Source organism: Mandrillus leucophaeus, unplaced genomic scaffold, assembly GCF_000951045.1.
Source record: "Mandrillus leucophaeus isolate KB7577 unplaced genomic scaffold, Mleu.le_1.0 Scaffold509, whole genome shotgun sequence".
Taxonomy (NCBI): Eukaryota; Metazoa; Chordata; class Mammalia; order Primates; family Cercopithecidae; genus Mandrillus; species Mandrillus leucophaeus.
The window spans coordinates 1,593,358-1,610,942 of record NW_012105464.1 but is presented as its reverse complement, the minus strand read 5'-3'; the positions used below and the strand labels follow the sequence as shown (position 1 = coordinate 1,610,942).

At 37.3% G+C, this 17,585-nt stretch overlaps 1 protein-coding gene across 1 annotated transcript in view; it reads right to left on the bottom strand.

The window, feature by feature from the left end:
• The window catches only part of CFAP47 (cilia and flagella associated protein 47), a 428,524-nt gene extending 411,586 nt beyond the window's left edge, over window positions 1–16,938 (bottom strand). Inside the window, exons 1-2 of the mRNA XM_011996297.1 lie at window positions 16,697–16,938; window positions 12,386–12,537 (exon numbers count right to left, since the gene is read on the bottom strand). Coding sequence (XP_011851687.1) covers window positions 12,386–12,537; window positions 16,697–16,891 — 347 coding nt within the window. The 5' untranslated portion in view covers window positions 16,892–16,938. The remainder of the gene's footprint in view (window positions 1–12,385; window positions 12,538–16,696) is intronic.
• Between the last annotated feature and the right edge of the window lie 647 nt (window positions 16,939–17,585).

The window sequence follows — 17,585 nt, the reverse complement described above, 5'->3', positions numbered from 1 at the left end:
AAAAAAAAAAAAAAAAAAAAAAAAAAAATGCTGCAACAAGCAATTTCAAGTTTTTTTTGAAACTAATGAATAAATAGAAAATCTCAGCAAATAAATACAAGTTATAAAAAAGAATCAAATGGAAATTACAGAATTGAATACTACAATAACCAAAATAAAAACATAGTGATGAACACAATACCAGGATGGAGATAACAGAAGATAAAATGAGTGAAATGGAAGCTAGATTAATAGAATTCACCCAGACTTGACAGAGACTGAGAGAGAAAGAGAAAAATATGAGCAAAGTCTCAGGGGCCTGTGGGACAATAATAAATGATCCAATATTTGCATCATTAAAGTCTCCAAAGAAGAGAAGAAAGAGAAAGGGGCTGAAATAATAGTTAAATGCTAATAATGGCTAAAACTTCCAAAACTTGGCAACAGACACTGACATACAAATTCAAAAAGCTGAGTGAACCCAAACCTGATAAACTCAAAGAAAATCATGTAAAGGCATATCATAATTAAACTTTTGAAAACAAAAGATAAAAACAAAAATCATGAAATCAGCCAGAGAGAAAGAATGTGTTCCATATAGAGAAGCACCAAATTAAATGAATGCACGTATCATATCTGACGCCATGGAGTCCAGAAGGAAGTGTCACAATATTTTTCAAGTACTGAAAGAAAAAGAAAACTGTCAACTGAAAACTCAATATCTGTTAAAACTATGTTTGATAATGAAGGGGAAATACAGACATTAGACAAAGAAAAACTAAAAGAACTTGTCACTAGCCAACACACCCTTAAAGATCATCTAAAAACATTCTTCAAGTGGGCAGAGCAAGAAGGCAGAATAGAAGACTCCACCTATCATCCCTCCTACAAGGACACCAATTTAACCACTATCTATACGGAAAAAAAAAAAAAAAAAAAAACAACTTCGTAAGAACCAAAAATCAGGTGATCACTCACCTGTCTCTTATACACATCTAGATGTGTATAAGAGACAGTATACAGAAAGTCTAAAGTAAAAATAAATGTGCTCACTCCAAGACAGTTTTTTTTAATCACAACCCAATCATGCCATTATGGAGTAGTTCAGATCCAGTTGGACTAAGTTTATTCACAAAACATTCACTGAATATATACAATTTAGATTATAGAAAGATATAAAACTCTCCTGGACCTCAAGAATTTTACAATCTAATGGAGAGAAACAAACAAATACAAACCTCTGGTCCAGGAAAAAATAGCATAAACCCATTTTTTCCTGTTCCTTCTACTAAACACAACTATAAACCCTGAAAATGGTACACGAGGCAAGCAAAAGAGAATGATGAAAGGTGGTGAAAAGGAGAGCTGGCTGATTTAGAACTCTGGGACTGCAGAAACAATAGCAGCAGGGTGTCTTACAATTCCCCCACCAACAGAGAAAGGCCACGCAGACCCAGTATTCTTTGCCTGCTGACCTAGTTAGAATCATTCTTTTTCTGGATCAAACAGGAGCCCCCCTGAACACACCAGGTGAGCCAGACAATGCCAGCCTGGGGATCAATTAAGCGGTATACCAATCATAAGTGACAAGGGGAAGTGCTCTCCTTCTACTCCAGGCCTGAGATCCTGCAGAAGAGGAGTTCTCTTTCTCAGGAGTTCACCTCCTGAGAAAAGGAGTTTTCTGTCCAAAGACACCAAGATAGTTTGGGGAAACTCGGGAAAAAAAAAAAAAGAAAACAAAAGAAAAGAAAAAAAAACAGCAATTGCAAGCAGCTATATCTGAAAAGCCTCTTTGTCACTGCTGGCTCACACCTCTCCTTTTTCACTCAGAGACACCTGGAAAGGTGAGCAGGACCTGCAAGAGATCTAGATACAGCAACTGGCCCAGTACAACAGACTTCTTTGCCCCATAAGTCAGATTTCTCTCTCTATCTGCTCAGAAGACCTGGGCAGCCAGAAGGGTACTTACATAGGGTTCTTACCACATTTCTCCTCTACCAAGAGACATATGGCAGCCAGGCCTGGGAAAAAAAAAAAAAAATTGCCTCTACTCCTTCAGGAAGCACCAACAGAAGACAGTGGGAGCAGTAGTGATAACACATAAACAAAATGGATCAAAATAACACCGCAAACATACTGAAAACTAAATTGTCATCACAACCACAGCATACAAAATAGGCTAAGAAAAACATGCTGAACATAAATGGGGTGTGTGCCTGTTAAAATAATAGATTTAAATAAGACCCAGAGTCTTCTAACATAACAGAAAAAAACATTTAGCATTCAATCAAATATCACCTGTCATAACCAGGAACCAAAAAAATAACAATTTTGATGACAGCAGATAATCAACAGATGTCAACCAAGATGAACCTCAGGTTGAAATTATCTGGCAAGGATTTTAAAACAACTGACAAAAAAAAAAAAAAAAAAAAATGCTGCAACAAGCAATTTCAAGTTTTTTTTGAAACTAATGAATAAATAGAAAATCTCAGCAAATAAATACAAGTTATAAAAAAGAATCAAATGGAAATTACAGAATTGAATACTACAATAACCAAAATAAAAACATAGTGATGAACACAATACCAGGATGGAGATAACAGAAGATAAAATGAGTGAAATGGAAGCTAGATTAATAGAATTCACCCAGACTTGACAGAGACTGAGAGAGAAAGAGAAAAATATGAGCAAAGTCTCAGGGGCCTGTGGGACAATAATAAATGATCCAATATTTGCATCATTAAAGTCTCCAAAGAAGAGAAGAAAGAGAAAGGGGCTGAAATAATAGTTAAATGCTAATAATGGCTAAAACTTCCAAAACTTGGCAACAGACACTGACATACAAATTCAAAAAGCTGAGTGAACCCAAACCTGATAAACTCAAAGAAAATCATGTAAAGGCATATCATAATTAAACTTTTGAAAACAAAAGATAAAAACAAAAATCATGAAATCAGCCAGAGAGAAAGAATGTGTTCCATATAGAGAAGCACCAAATTAAATGAATGCACGTATCATATCTGACGCCATGGAGTCCAGAAGGAAGTGTCACAATATTTTTCAAGTACTGAAAGAAAAAGAAAACTGTCAACTGAAAACTCAATATCTGTTAAAACTATGTTTGATAATGAAGGGGAAATACAGACATTAGACAAAGAAAAACTAAAAGAACTTGTCACTAGCCAACACACCCTTAAAGATCATCTAAAAACATTCTTCAAGTGGGCAGAGCAAGAAGGCAGAATAGAAGACTCCACCTATCATCCCTCCTACAAGGACACCAATTTAACCACTATCTATACGGAAAAAAAAAAAAAAAAAAAGCAACTTCGTAAGAACCAAAAATCAGGTGATCACTCACAGTACCTGGTTTTAACTTCATATCACCGAAAGAGGCATCCAAGAGTGTAGGAAACACAGTTTCCTTTGTCAACCCTCCCCAACTCCCGCAGTGGCAGCATGGCAAGGAGAAAGAATCTGTGCATTTGAGGGAGGAAGAGCACAGCAATTGTGAGACATTGCGTTGAACTCAGTGCTGCCCTGTCACAGCAGAAAGTAAAACAGGGGACCTAAGCTGATGCCTGCCCATGGGGGGAACATTTAAACCAGCCTTAGCCAGAGAGGAATCACCTATCCCAGTGGTCACGACTTGAGTTCTAGCAAGCCTTGCCACCATGAGCTAACACGCTCTAGGACCCTAGATAAACTTGAAAGGCAGTCTAGGCCACAAGGACTGTAACTTCTAGACGAGTTCTAGTGCTAAACTGGGGTCAAAGTCAGTGGACATGGGGAGACACACAACCTACTAAGACACCAGCTGGTGTGGCTAGGGGAGTGCTTGTGCCAACCCTTCCCCAACCCTAGGCTGCACAGCTCATGGCTCCAAAAGAGACCCCTTCCTTCTACTTGAGGAGAGAAGAGGCAAGAATAAAGAGGACTTTGTCTTGAATCTTGGATACCAGCTCAGACACGGCAGGATAGAGCACCCGTCAGAGGTGTGACGTCCCCTTTCCAGGCCCTAGCTCACACATGATATTTCTAGACACACCCTGGGCCAGAAGGAAAGCTATTGCCTTGAAGGGAAGGACCCAGTCCTGGCAGGATTCATCACCTGCTGACTAAAGAGCCCTTGGGCCCTGAGTAACCAGCAGTGATACCTAAGTAGCGTGCCATGGGCCTTGGGTGACACTTGGAAATTTGCTGGCTTCAGGTGAGATTCAGCACATTCCCAGCTGTGGTGGCTACAGGGCAAGACTCCTTCCACCTGACATAAGTGGAGGGAAAAGTAAAAGTGTTTTATCTAATATCTTAGGTGTCAGCTTGGCCACAGAGGTATAGAACACCAAGCAGGCCTTTGGGGATCCTGATTCCAGGCCTTAACTCTTGGATGGCATTTCTGGACCTGCCCTGGGCCATAAGGGAGTTCACTGCCCTGAAGGATGAGTCCCAGGCTAAACAACATTCACCACAAGCTGACTAAAGAGACCTTTGACCTTAAGAGAACATCAGTAGTAAGCTTGGCAGTACACCCTGTGGGCCAGTGGTGGTGGCGGCCATAGGGTGAGGCCCCTCTGCCTCTGGAAAGGGAAGGAAAGACTGGGAAGAACAGTGTCATGTGGTTTGAGTACAAGCTCAGCCACAGTACAATAGGTAGACTTCTAAGGTACTTTACCCCAGTCCCTTGTTCCTGGATGGTACCCCTGGACCCACCCAGAAAACTCTCCAGAACATTAGACTGAGCAAAGATTTCTTGAGTAGCACCCCACAAGCACAGGCAACCAAAGCAAAAATTGGCAACTAGGATCACATCAAGTAAAAAAGTTTGTGCACAGCAAAGGAAACAATCAACAAAGTGAAGAGACAACCCACAGGATGGGAAAAATATTTGCAAACTACACATCTGACAAAGGATTAATAACCAGCATATATAAGGACCTCAAACAACTCTCTAGGAAGAAATCAGTAGTTAAATTTTAAAATGGGCAAAAAATTTGAATAGACATTTCTTGAAAGAAGATATACAAATGGCAAACAGTCACATGAAAAAGTGCCCAACATCGCTGATCAGGGAAATGCAAATCAAAACTACAGTGAGATATCATCTCACCCCAATTAAAATGGCTTTTATCCAAAGGTTAGGAAATAACAAATGCTAGCAAGGATGTGGAGAAAAGGTAACCCTCATACACTGCTGGTAGGAATGTAAATTAGTACAACCACAAAGCAAAGGAGAACAGTTTGGAGGCTCCGCAAAAAACTATAAACAGAGCTACCATAAGATCCAGCAATCTCACTGCTCAGTATATACCCAAAGAAAGGAAATCAGTGTATTGAAGGGATATCTGCACTCTCGTGTTTATTGTAGCATTATTCACAGTAGCCACGAATTGGAAGCAACTCAAGTGTCCATCAACAGATGAATGGATAAAGAAAATGTGCTACATATACACAATGAAGTACTATTTAGCCATAAAAAATGATATCCAGTCATTTACAACAACATAGATGTAACTAGCGGTCATTATGTTAAGTGAAATAAGTCAGACACAGAAAGACAAGCATTCTATTTCTCACTTATTTGTGTGACCTAAAAAATAAAATAATTGAACTCATGAAGATAAAAAGTAGAAGAATGGTTGCCAGAGGCTGGGAAGAGTAGTTGGGGGTGGGAAAGAAGGGGGAGGGTTAATGCGTGCAAAAATATAGTTAGAAAGAATAAATAATAAGACCTGGTATTTACTATCAAAACAAGGTGACCATAGTAAAAAATAATTTAATTGCACATTTAAAAATAACTAAGACTATAACTGGATTATTTGCAACACAGGGATAAATGCTTGAGGTGATGGATACCTCATTTACCTTGATGTGATTATTAGTCATTGCATGCCTGTATCAAAATATCTCATGTAAACCTTAAATATATACACATACTATGCACCCATAAAAATTAAATATGGCCAGGCGCGGTGGCTCACGCCTGTAATCCCAGCACTTTGGGGGGCCAAAGTGGGCAGATCACAAGGTCAAGAGACCAAGACCATCCTGGCAAACCTGGTGAAACCCTATCTCTACTAAAAATAAAAAAATTAGCTGGGCGTGGTGGTGCGTGCCTATAATCCCAGCTACTCAGGAGGCTGAGGCAGGAGAATCACTTGAACCCGGGAGGCGGAGTTTACAGTGAGCCGACATCGCACCACTGCACTCCAGACTGACGACAGAATAAGACTCCGTCTAAAACAAAAAAATTAAATATAATAAAGTTCTTCAGAAAGTCAGGAAATAATAAAAGAGAGAATCTTGGAGTATCAGAAAGAAAAAAGTGGAGCAGGCTGGGCATAGTGGCTCACACCTGTAATCCCAGCACTTTGGGAGGCCAAGGTGGGAGGATTGCTTGAGCCAAGAAGTTTGAGACCAGCCTGCACAACATAGTGAAATCCCACCTATACAAAAAATTAAAAGTGCATGGTGGCATGCGCTTGTAATCCCAGCTACTCAGAAAGCTGAGGCAAGAGAATCGCTTGAACCTGGGAGGTGGAGGTTGCAGTGAGCCGAGATCACGCCATCTCACTCCAGCCTGGGCGACAGAGGGAGACTCCGTCTCAAAACACAAAAAAAAAAAAGAAAGAAAGAAAGAAAAAAAAAAAAAAATAGCCAGGCTTGGTGGTGCATGTTTTTAGTCCAAGCAACTTGGGGGGCTGAGGTGGGAGGATCATTAGAGCCCAGAAACTTGAGGTTGCAGTGACCCATGTTGACACCACTGAACTCCAACCTGGGCAACAGAGGAAGACCCTGCCTCAAAAAAGAGAAAGGAGGGAAGCAAGGAAGGAAGAAAGCAAGGGAGGGAGGGAGGAAGCAAAGAAGGAAGGAAAGGAGGGAGGGAGGGAGGAACAATGGAAATAGCAAAACACTAGCTACATACAATCAGCTATATTTTTTCTCATAAGTTTTATAAATTATATTTGATGATGAAAACAAGAATCATAACACTCTTAGATATTCAAGATAGTAATATTTAAAAGCAGGGAAAGAAAAAAAGACTCGGATGGAAATGAAGCTTCTATGCTTCACTTAAAGTGACAAAATGTTTATGCCACTAGAATATTATATCACGTATGTATATTGAAATACCCAGAGAAACCACTACAATAATTATGCAAAGAGATGCAAAAAAAACCAGTATAAATACATCAAGACACAATCCTAAAATAACCTTCAATTAACCTACAGGATTGCAAAAATGAGAAACAGAAGTATGAGAAACAAAGAGAACAATGAGAAAACAAATAATAAACAAGCAGACAAGTTATAGCATATACAAATTAACTTCAATATAAATAGTCTAGATACAACAATCAAAAGACAGAGGTTGAAAATATGGGGAAGGCAACCATTGCCCAACTATATGCTGCTGCTTAGAAGAAACTCAGTTTAAATTCAAGGCCACAGTAGGGTGAAAGTAAACAAATAGGAAACAACATAGTATTCAAATTTTACATAGAAAAAAAGTGCAAAAAGCTACATTAATATCTAATAGAGGCTTCAGTGCAAGAAAATCACCATGAACAAAGAGGGATATTATATATAATAAAAGGATCAATCTAACAGAAAGGAATAATGATCATAAATAGGTCCATAATAAACCTGTGGAAATTAACACTTTTAAATAATCCAGGAGTCAAAGAGAAAGTTTAAAAAAAATTAAATACATAAAACTGAGTCAAAATAAAAATATAACATATAAAAATTTGTAGGGCACAGCTAAAGCAGTGCTGAGGGTCATTTATAATGTTACATATTTACATTAGAAATGAGAAATTGTCTCAAACTCATTGTCTAATTTCCAATATCAAAAACTAGAACAAGAGCAATATTAATTCAAATCAAGCAGAAGAAAAGAAATAATAGAGAGCAGCAACCAACAGAATTTAAAATAAAATGATAGGAAAGTCAATGATAGAAAGCTGATTCTTTGGGAAAAAAGTCAATAAAGTTGATAAGCCACTAGCAATACTTTAAAAAAGGACAAAATACACACATGTTCAACATCAGAAATGAAAGAAAGGATATCACTACAGATGTAGCAGCTTATTATTTATTTAAAAATAATAAGAAAAAAATTCTAACAACTCTAAAATAATAAATTTGACAACTTAGAATTGGAAGAATTCCGTGGAAATCAGAAACTACAGTAACTCCACCAACATAATAATATAGGCAGTATGAATAGCCCTATAAGAATTAAAAAACTAAATTCATAATTTAAAACATTCTGAAAGAAAAATCTCCAGGCCAGACAGTTTCACTAGAGAATTCTACCATTTAAATAATTGCTATCAATATTAAATAAGTTCTTCTAGAATACAGAAGAGGGAGCATTTCCAAATTCATTTTATGAGGCTGGCACTATCCTGATAGCAAAACCATACGACGACAATAAAGAAAAGCAAACCAATCAATCAATCAAACAAACAAACTATAAGCCAATATCACTAACAAACTGGGACACAATAATCCCTAATAAAACAGGAGCAAATCAAATTCCAGAATATATAAAAAGAATGATGCAAGATGAGCCACACTCTGACACCCAGGCTGAAGTGCATTGGCATGATTTCAGCTCACTGCAACCTCCACCTTCCAGGCTCAGGTGATTCTTGTGCCTCAGCCTTCCAAGTAGCTGAGATTACAAGTGTGCACCGCCACACCCAGCTAATTTTTGTATTTCTAGTAGAGACGAGGTTTCTCCATGTTGGCCAGGCTGGTCTCGAACTCCTGGCCTCAGATGATCCGCCTGCCTCAGCCTCCCGAAGTGCTGGGATTACAAGGGTGAACCACCGAGCCCAGTTTCACCACTCTTACACAACATAATACTGAAAGTTCTAGCCATGTAAATAAAGCAAGAAAAAAAAGGTGAAACGCATATACTTTGGAATGGGAAAAAACACACAAATGAACTATCCCTGTCTGCAGATGACACAATTATCTACATATAAGATGGCAAAGAATCTAGAAAACATACAAAAACCTCCTAAAAAGGGAGTTCAGCAAGGTTAGAGGATGCAATGTCAACAAACAAAAATCAATCACTTCTCTGTATATAGCAACAAGGAATATGCAGTAACCAAAATTAAAAACACAATATTATTTGCAATCACTCCAAAGAAAATGAAATAGTTATATACTTAACAACACATGTAGAGAATCTCTGTGCTGAAAATTACAAAATACTGATCAAAGAAATCAAAGAAGACCCAAATAAATGGAAAGACACAGCACATTCATATTTGGGGAGACTTACCATAGTAAAGATGTCAATTTCCCTCAAATTGATCTATAAGCTAAGCTCAATTATTCTCAAAATCCCAGCAATATTTTTTTTTCAGGCTCAGAAAGATTATTGTAAAACTTACATGGAAAGGTAGAGATATTTTGATAACTAAACTAATGGTGACAAAGAATAATACGTGAGGAATTACTGTACATGATATTAAGAATTACTATATAGCAAAGGTAATCAAGGTAGCATGATGTTGGCAAACGTATGGATACACAGATGAATGGAAAAATGCAGAACACAGAAATACACCAATGCAGATTATGCTGAGGTGATTTTTATCAAGGGCATACAATTCAATGAAGGAAAACAGCTTTTTCAACAAATTTGGTCGGAGCAATTGAACATCTATAGGCAATAATTAGAACCTCAATGTAAACCACACTTTATACAAAAATTAATTCAAAATATATCATAGACTTAAATGTAAAACTTTAAAAGTTAAAAATAGGAGAAAATCTTCAACCATTACGATCAAGGGTTAGGCAAAGAGTTCTTAGACTTAACACTAAAAAGCAGTACTCATTTAAGGAAAATTGATAAATTGGACATCATTGAACATAAAAAAAAAAAACAAAAAAAAAAAACACGCTTTTGTTCTACAAAATACCCTGTTAAAAGGATGAAAAGTCAAACCTCAAACTGGGAGAGCATATTCGCAAGCTACATAACCATCAAAAGGCTTGTATCCAGAATATACAAAGAAATTGCAAAATTCAATAATAAAGAGCAGTGTAATCAGAAAATGAGAAAAACACATTAACAGAGATTTCACTAGAGAGGGTACTCAGATGGCAAAGAAGCACCTGAAAATATGTTGTCAACATCATTAGTCATGGGGGAAATGCAAATTAAAACTGTGGAGAGATTCCATTAAATATCTATCAGAATCGCTAAAATTTTTAAATAGTGATGAAAGCAAAAAATACTGGCAAATATATCGTCCAAGTGGAGTACTCATGTATCACTATTTGAAATGTAAAATGGTATAGGCGCTCTGAAAAGCAATTTGGGATTTTCTGTTAAACAAAATACTTAATTACCATGTGACCCTACAATTACACTCATGAGCATTTATCCCAGAAAAAATAAAAACTTATGCTCACACAAAACTTGTACAAGAATATTAAAACAGCTTATTTGTGATAGCTAAAAACTGGAATCTGTCCCTTTGTTCTTCAACAGGTCAATTGTTAAACAAATATATATATATATAAAATATATATATATATCATAGAATACTATTCAGCAATAAAAAGGAACAAAATATTGATACATTCAACAACTTGGCTGAATCTCCTGCAAGAAATGTTGCTGCAAGAAAAAAACAGAAGGCTACATAGTATGTGATTCCATTTATGTAATATATTTGAGATGACAAACATTTTAGACATAGAAAACAGATTAGCAGTATCCACAGTTTAGGGATTGTAGGTGTGAGGCTAGATACAGTTGTAATAAAGCAACAGGAGGGATTTTCTTGTGGTATTGGAACTGTTCACTGTCTTGACTGTGGTGGTGGATACAAGAACCTACACAGGTGATAAAAAATGTATAGAAATTGATAACACACATGCACACACATATACACACACACACACACCCCTTCCTTCAACCTTGTCCATCACACCAAAAGAGGGGCAGTGCTCTCCTTATATTGCAACCGTGGTGAGAAATAGACTTCTGATGAGAGAGGGCATCAGAAACAAGAAACAAAACTCTGGAAACAAGAAAAAAATCTGTTTTTGAGGACAGAAGCATCTTCAACCTGTCTCTTCATACATACCACAAACAAGCAAATCTGAGTGCCACTCATAGATATGTCAAAGTGCAGAACGCATCCAAAATGGTTCTATTTAAATTGCAAAACACAAATTAAATATTTATACTGGGTTAATAGCTTGTTTCTTCCTACCATGTGTCTACTGTTTGATTCCTATGCAAAATGGGATGATGTGCTAAATCAGAACTTCTCAACAACGCGAAGAAACAAAATAATTGAGGATCTAAATTTAGCTCATGGAAATGAAAAAGAAAGGGAATTTTTTTTTGTTTTTTTTTTTTTTGTTTTTTTTGAGACAGGGTCTCACTTTGTCACCCAGACTGGAGTGCAGTGGTGTGATCTCGGCTCGCTGTAGCCTCTACCTCTTGGGTTCAAGTGATCCTCTTGCCTCAGCCCTACAAGTAGCTGGGACTACAGGCATGCACTACCACTCCCAGTTATTTTTTTTTTTTTTTGTATTTTCTGTAGAGGTGGGGTTTCACCATGTTGCCCAGGCTGGTCTCCAACTCCTGAGCTCAAGTGATCCACCCACCTTGGCCTCCCAAAGTGCTAAGTACTAGGATTACAGGCATGAGCCACCGCACCCAGCTTGAATAAAAGGGAATTTTTTAAAAGGTATATATCTGATACCACGTAATCAGCAGAAAATATTCCAAATTAATTCTGTAGGTGTTGGGAAAATAGAGGCAAAAGAAAACACCTATGGAAACCACATTTTGCTGGGGAAAAGGAGGATCATACGTGTATGTATATAAATAAAGAAACACTGTAAATTTTAACACTAATTTTGATAGATAAATTTACAATGAACAGAAATATATTTTTTTAATATTAAAAAACAACAAATGAATCATCATTCATCCTGGTCAAATAAATAATTTGTAACAACCAAGTCAGTCACTTAGCTCTTTTTTATACTCATATCCATTCACATTTTTCAACCAGTCTTAGAAGAACAGTATTTTGACTTTTTTGACACCAAACATTTGCCTAATTTAAAATTTAGTGAAGTGAACCTGACAATACTTTAAAATTAACTTAAAATGTGAATACAAGTTTGCAAAAATCCAATTATTAATACATTCAATTGTTGAATGTTATTTTAATAAAAATAACAGAGAATGAGGTTTCATTTCTTACAAACATTACAATTTTCTAAAAATGTGTCCTTTAAGTTCAACTGTAAGGAAACTATGTCAGAAAAAATACAGAATATTACTTTGACCCTCATTTTTATTTAAAGAGTATTCAAAACGTCAGCATGAACTATGAAGATTACATACCCAATTAGAGGAATTTCTGTTGTTTTATTTTCTATTGAAATAAGTAGTCGGTCAAAAGTGTCTTCATCTTTATCAGGATGATATTCCACCATAGCTGTCATCTGAAGGCCAGACGCAAGTTCTTTATCCAGACTGGGCAACATCAGTTTAAACTTCAGTGGGAGAAAGAGAATCAAATTATACATCTTAACTCCTTATAAAAAAAAATATCGTGGCCGGGCACAATGGTTCACGCCTGTAATCCCAGCACTTTGGGAGGTGGAAGCCAGCGGATCATGAGTTCGGGAGATCGAAACCATCCTGGCCAACATGGTGAAACCCCATCTCTACTAAAATACAAAAAATTATCCAGGCGTGGTGGTGCCCACCTGTAGTCCCAGCTACTCGGGAGGCTGAGGCAGGGGAATTGTTTGAACCCAGAAGATGGAGATTGCAGTGAGCCGAGATCGCACCATTGCACCCCAGCCTGGGTGACAGAGCAAGACTCCATCTCAAAAAATAAATAAATAAATAACGTGAGCAACTATAGTTAGGAGTGTTATATTATTATCAAAATACAGGCTCTATTCCTGCCCTAATGCCAAAGACTTTTTAATTTTGTTTTTAATTGACAAATAATTGTATATATTCGTTGAGTACAATATGATGTATTAATACAGGTATATATTGTGGAACGAGCAAATCAGGCTAATTAACATATCCATCACATCACTTATTTATTTGTACTGGGAACATTTAAAATCCATTCTTTTAACAATTTTGAGATATACAATACATTATTATTAACTATAGTCACCTTGCTGTGCAATAGATCACCCGAACTAATTCTTCCTGTTTAACTGAAATTTTGTACCCTTTGACCAACATTTTTCCTTTCTCTGCCCACCTCAACCCTCAGTCTTTGGTAACCACCATTCTACTCTCTACTTCTATGAGTCTAAATTTTTATATTTCACATATAAGTGAGAGCATGTGATATTTGTCTTATGTACCTAAAGGCAAAGACTTAATGCTCATGTTTATATCTATCTGATTCTAGATCTTTAAGATATGCTTTCAAGAGTACACAACTTGAATCTGACAATGCAGGTAGCTAAGAAACATATAAATGCCAATAGGCTAGTTTAAAAATATACATATAGAACTAATATGGCCTCTATTCTAAGAAGCTTAAAATCTAAATACAGAAAAAAGGAAGAAGAGGGGGTATAGCTCCGTGGTAGAGCATTTTGACTGCAGAAAAAAGGAAGAACAACCTAATAAAAATGTTGTTCAATCATATACATACATAATATATACCCACATGCACATACATATGTGTTTGTGCATAAATATACACACACATATATAAGCATATATATACACACATATATATAAGTATATATTATATACACATATATGTGTGTGTATATATTTATATACACATATGTGTATGTATATATATTTATATACACATATATGTGTGTGTGTGTGTATATATATATACTTTTTTTTTTTTGAGATGGAGTCTCGCTCTGTCACCAGGTTGGAGTGCAGTGGTGCAATCTCGGCTCACCGCAACCTCCACCTCCCAGATTCAAGCGATTTTCCTGCCTCAGTCTCCTGAGTAGCTAGGAGGTGCGCGCCACCATGCCCAGCTAATTTTATATTTTTAATAGAGACGGGGTTTCACCATGTTGGCCAGGATGGTCTCAATCTCTTGACCTCGTGATCTACCCGCCTCAGCCTCCCAAAGTGCTGGGAATCACAGGCATGAGCCGTCGTGCCCGGCCCTCATATGTATATTGTATATGCTTTATTCATGGGAATTTGAGCTTCATAACTTGGAGGAAATATAAAAGAAGAATATAACGAAGAGGACAAAAACACTTTTGTTCTAGTAAGACATGTGCTTGACGCCAGGAAAAATATAAAGGGAGAAAAAAGAGAAATAATATCTGTTATGCATTTATAATGTGTCAAGCATTTTACATCTATTATCTTATGTAAATACACTTCTACAGTCCTGTGAGGCTGATAGTAAGGCTCTCAGTATATAGATGAGGGAACTGGATATGTAAAGTATAATTAATGTCTGAAGTCACTCAGGAAGTGAAGATTCAAAAACATATCTATCTGACTCTAAATCATAAGCACTTCCTCCCCTTCAGCTAGAAAGAGTCCCTTTCCTGAATATAGAAACTCTTTAAAGAAGCAGACCACAAACCTCTTGAAAATTAAATATAAGCCAGGGACTAGTTAATCACCATATGAGTGATACAGACATAAGTGTCATGAAAATCCATGAGAGGACATGATTATTGTGGGCTAGGAAGGAGTGTACCTGGTCTTGTCTTAGAGAATGGATATTAAAAGTGGAGAAGAAGCGAGGAAGGTGCTCAATATAGGTGTAAAAATACATAGGGTCAATACAGGTTCTTGAGTCTGAGTGAAAAACAAGCACTGCTGTATGTTAGAGGAATCATTTTCTGAGTAATTATAATAGTGATGATGACAATGATCTCTCCACAGCACCTTGTTTTTACTTTTTCTTATCCCCCACCCCCACAAGATGCACTTTTCACTATTTATCTAATTCCCTTTATGAAGGATCAGGAGTGCATTTCATAGTCTTGCAACAAAGGAAAATTCACACTGATATTGGCTTCTAACTAGTAAGCATATCTGGATGTTCTCTTGTCAATGTCAAGACTTGCGGAATGAATTGTTTTCCATTATATCCTAGAAATGAAACCAATTATAATATTTTTCTTGTTACTGCACAGAAAACATCCATACAAGTGTCCCCAGAACATCCATAAAATAGTGTTTGTCCACATCCAAACATTACCACCAGCTTGAGTTTCAAAAGAAAGTATTTTCAGGTACACATTTAATTGTTCAATAAATATGTGCTAAGGTAGTGAAATAACATAGCCTTTCCCTAATTTTACAGTATTTGGAGTAAGCAAGTACTTTTTGATTTAAAGAGGAGTCAGTAGTCTCTTGAGATATACTTTTTAATAAAAATATTTAAATATAAAAACCATTAAAACCTGATTCCATTGATATGAAAGCCAAGGACAGGCCAAACTAATTTATGGTGTTAGAAATCAGAATAGTGGTCAGTTCCACAGGGTGATTACTCCAGGTACTATAAGGAAGAAGCACTGGTGATCTTGGGTGGTGAAAATATTCTATTATTTGACCCAGGTGGTAGCTAATGGAGATTATATATCTAGCTATCTGTCTACACACACATATATATTTATTTTTTTGTAAATTCATCAAACTTTACTTTTGAGATCTGTGTACTTTAGTGTAAGTAAATAATACATCGATTTTTTAACAGAGCAAAAATTAGAACATGGAAATCCTTTTTCTCATTGCTCTTCTAATCATTAACATAGGTTTTTCTACATATATACAAAGAAATATATGTAAATTTAATCTAAAATTATGGACATCTTTTTATTTCTGCACATATAAGTCAGGCTGTATTCAACACTATTTTTCATTAGGAATATCTCTTGAACTTTTCAGTTATTTATTGCTTATATTTCAAAAATTCTTACCACGTTTCCTATATGAAAAATTTGCCTGAGAAAATGTGATCATACTGAACTAATAATCATCCATTCACATACATGATGTAAAATAACACAGTGAGATACAGAGGAAATTCTGCCCACTTTTAAATTATAAGATAGAAACACCCTCTCAGAACAATAACTATCTTGATGGTTAGATCTGTACTAAAACCCCCTCATTAGTTTCTAAGTTCTATGAGGGCAGGGCTGTGTCCATTCTGTATTCCTCATGTCTATTGCCTGTTATAGAGTAGGTGCTTAACAAATGCCTGTTATAGAGTAGGTGCTTAACAAATGTTTGTTAAAATATGAAATAATGAACCTTTCCACTAATCCTACAGTTCCTGGAGTTATCAGGCACTTTATGATTCAAAGGACAGTTAATAGAGAATTTTGTTCTCATAATTCTTAAGGTAACAGCAAAATCATAAAACCAAACAGCACAGATTTTGGGATTGTTAACAAGTTTCTAAACCCAGGTTGAAGAAATGGGGAGGCTCTAAGTCAGCTTTTCTCCACCCTGCCCTCCTCATCTCCTAATCCTTAACGAAACAGAAAACAAAGGGGGCGCGGAGGGGGGGGGGGAGAGCACACACACAGAAACCTGTCACTGTTTCCCAGTAAGCCCAATCCTCCCTCCATCCCCGCAGGAGCCAGATGACTACTCCCTAGGGCAAAGAGAGACGCTGTGGGAGGAGGCGCTGTCACAAGGTCCTGCTCCCAGCACTCCTTAGTGTGTCACCTGTGGCTTGATGGGCTCCTTAAATCGGATTTTCTGGTTCCAGCGGCCAAGATTATGCACAGTAATCGGGAGGCGATACACCCTCCCGGCCATCGTGTCCAGGAACTTCACCTCAGCTGGGATCACCCGCAGCTGCATGTCTTTCCCCAGGCTATCCACATCCCGGGAGACGAGGGAACCCCTTTGGATGCTCATGGCGAGGGAACCCCTTTGGATGCTTATGGTGAGGGAACCCCTTTCGGTGTTCACGGCGAGGGAACCCCTTTGGGTGTTCATGGCTGCCCTCTCGGTAGCCAGAAAACAGATGTGGATCTGTCGGGCCAAGGATTAGCGTCGACGACCGTCGCTAGGCAACCATCAGACGCCAAGCGCTAGTTTCAAGCCCTGCTCTCATTGGCGCCTCCCAACCTGCCCGAGTTGGTAACGGGAACAGAATAACCCTCAGGTCACAGGTGTCACCAGAGTAACTGAAAAACACGCTGTGGCAGCCCAAACGTCAGAGGCACCTCACTTTGCCATGGCCTGGCAAGGTATTAAAATCACAGAGGCTTAGTGGGCATTTTCCTGGACCTCTCTTAAGACCAAGTTTAAAGTACCATGCATTTCAAAGAAATCTGCCCATAGATGCACTGTAAACTGGCCTTATAATTCAATTAAAATTTAAATTTACAAAGAAAAAAAAAGATCAGTGAAAGTGATGTGCTCACGTGGTCTATTAAGGCAGCAAGATATAACAAAAAGGGAGAAATATAGGAGAAACAAAGTCAGTGTCTCCTAGATGTCCTGCTCAGTGATCTCTACGTCAGTGTTTCTGAATCAGAATGTTTCTTCCAATAGCAAAATATTGGATTAATATGAATACCAATCAGTAGCGATGGATACAATAACT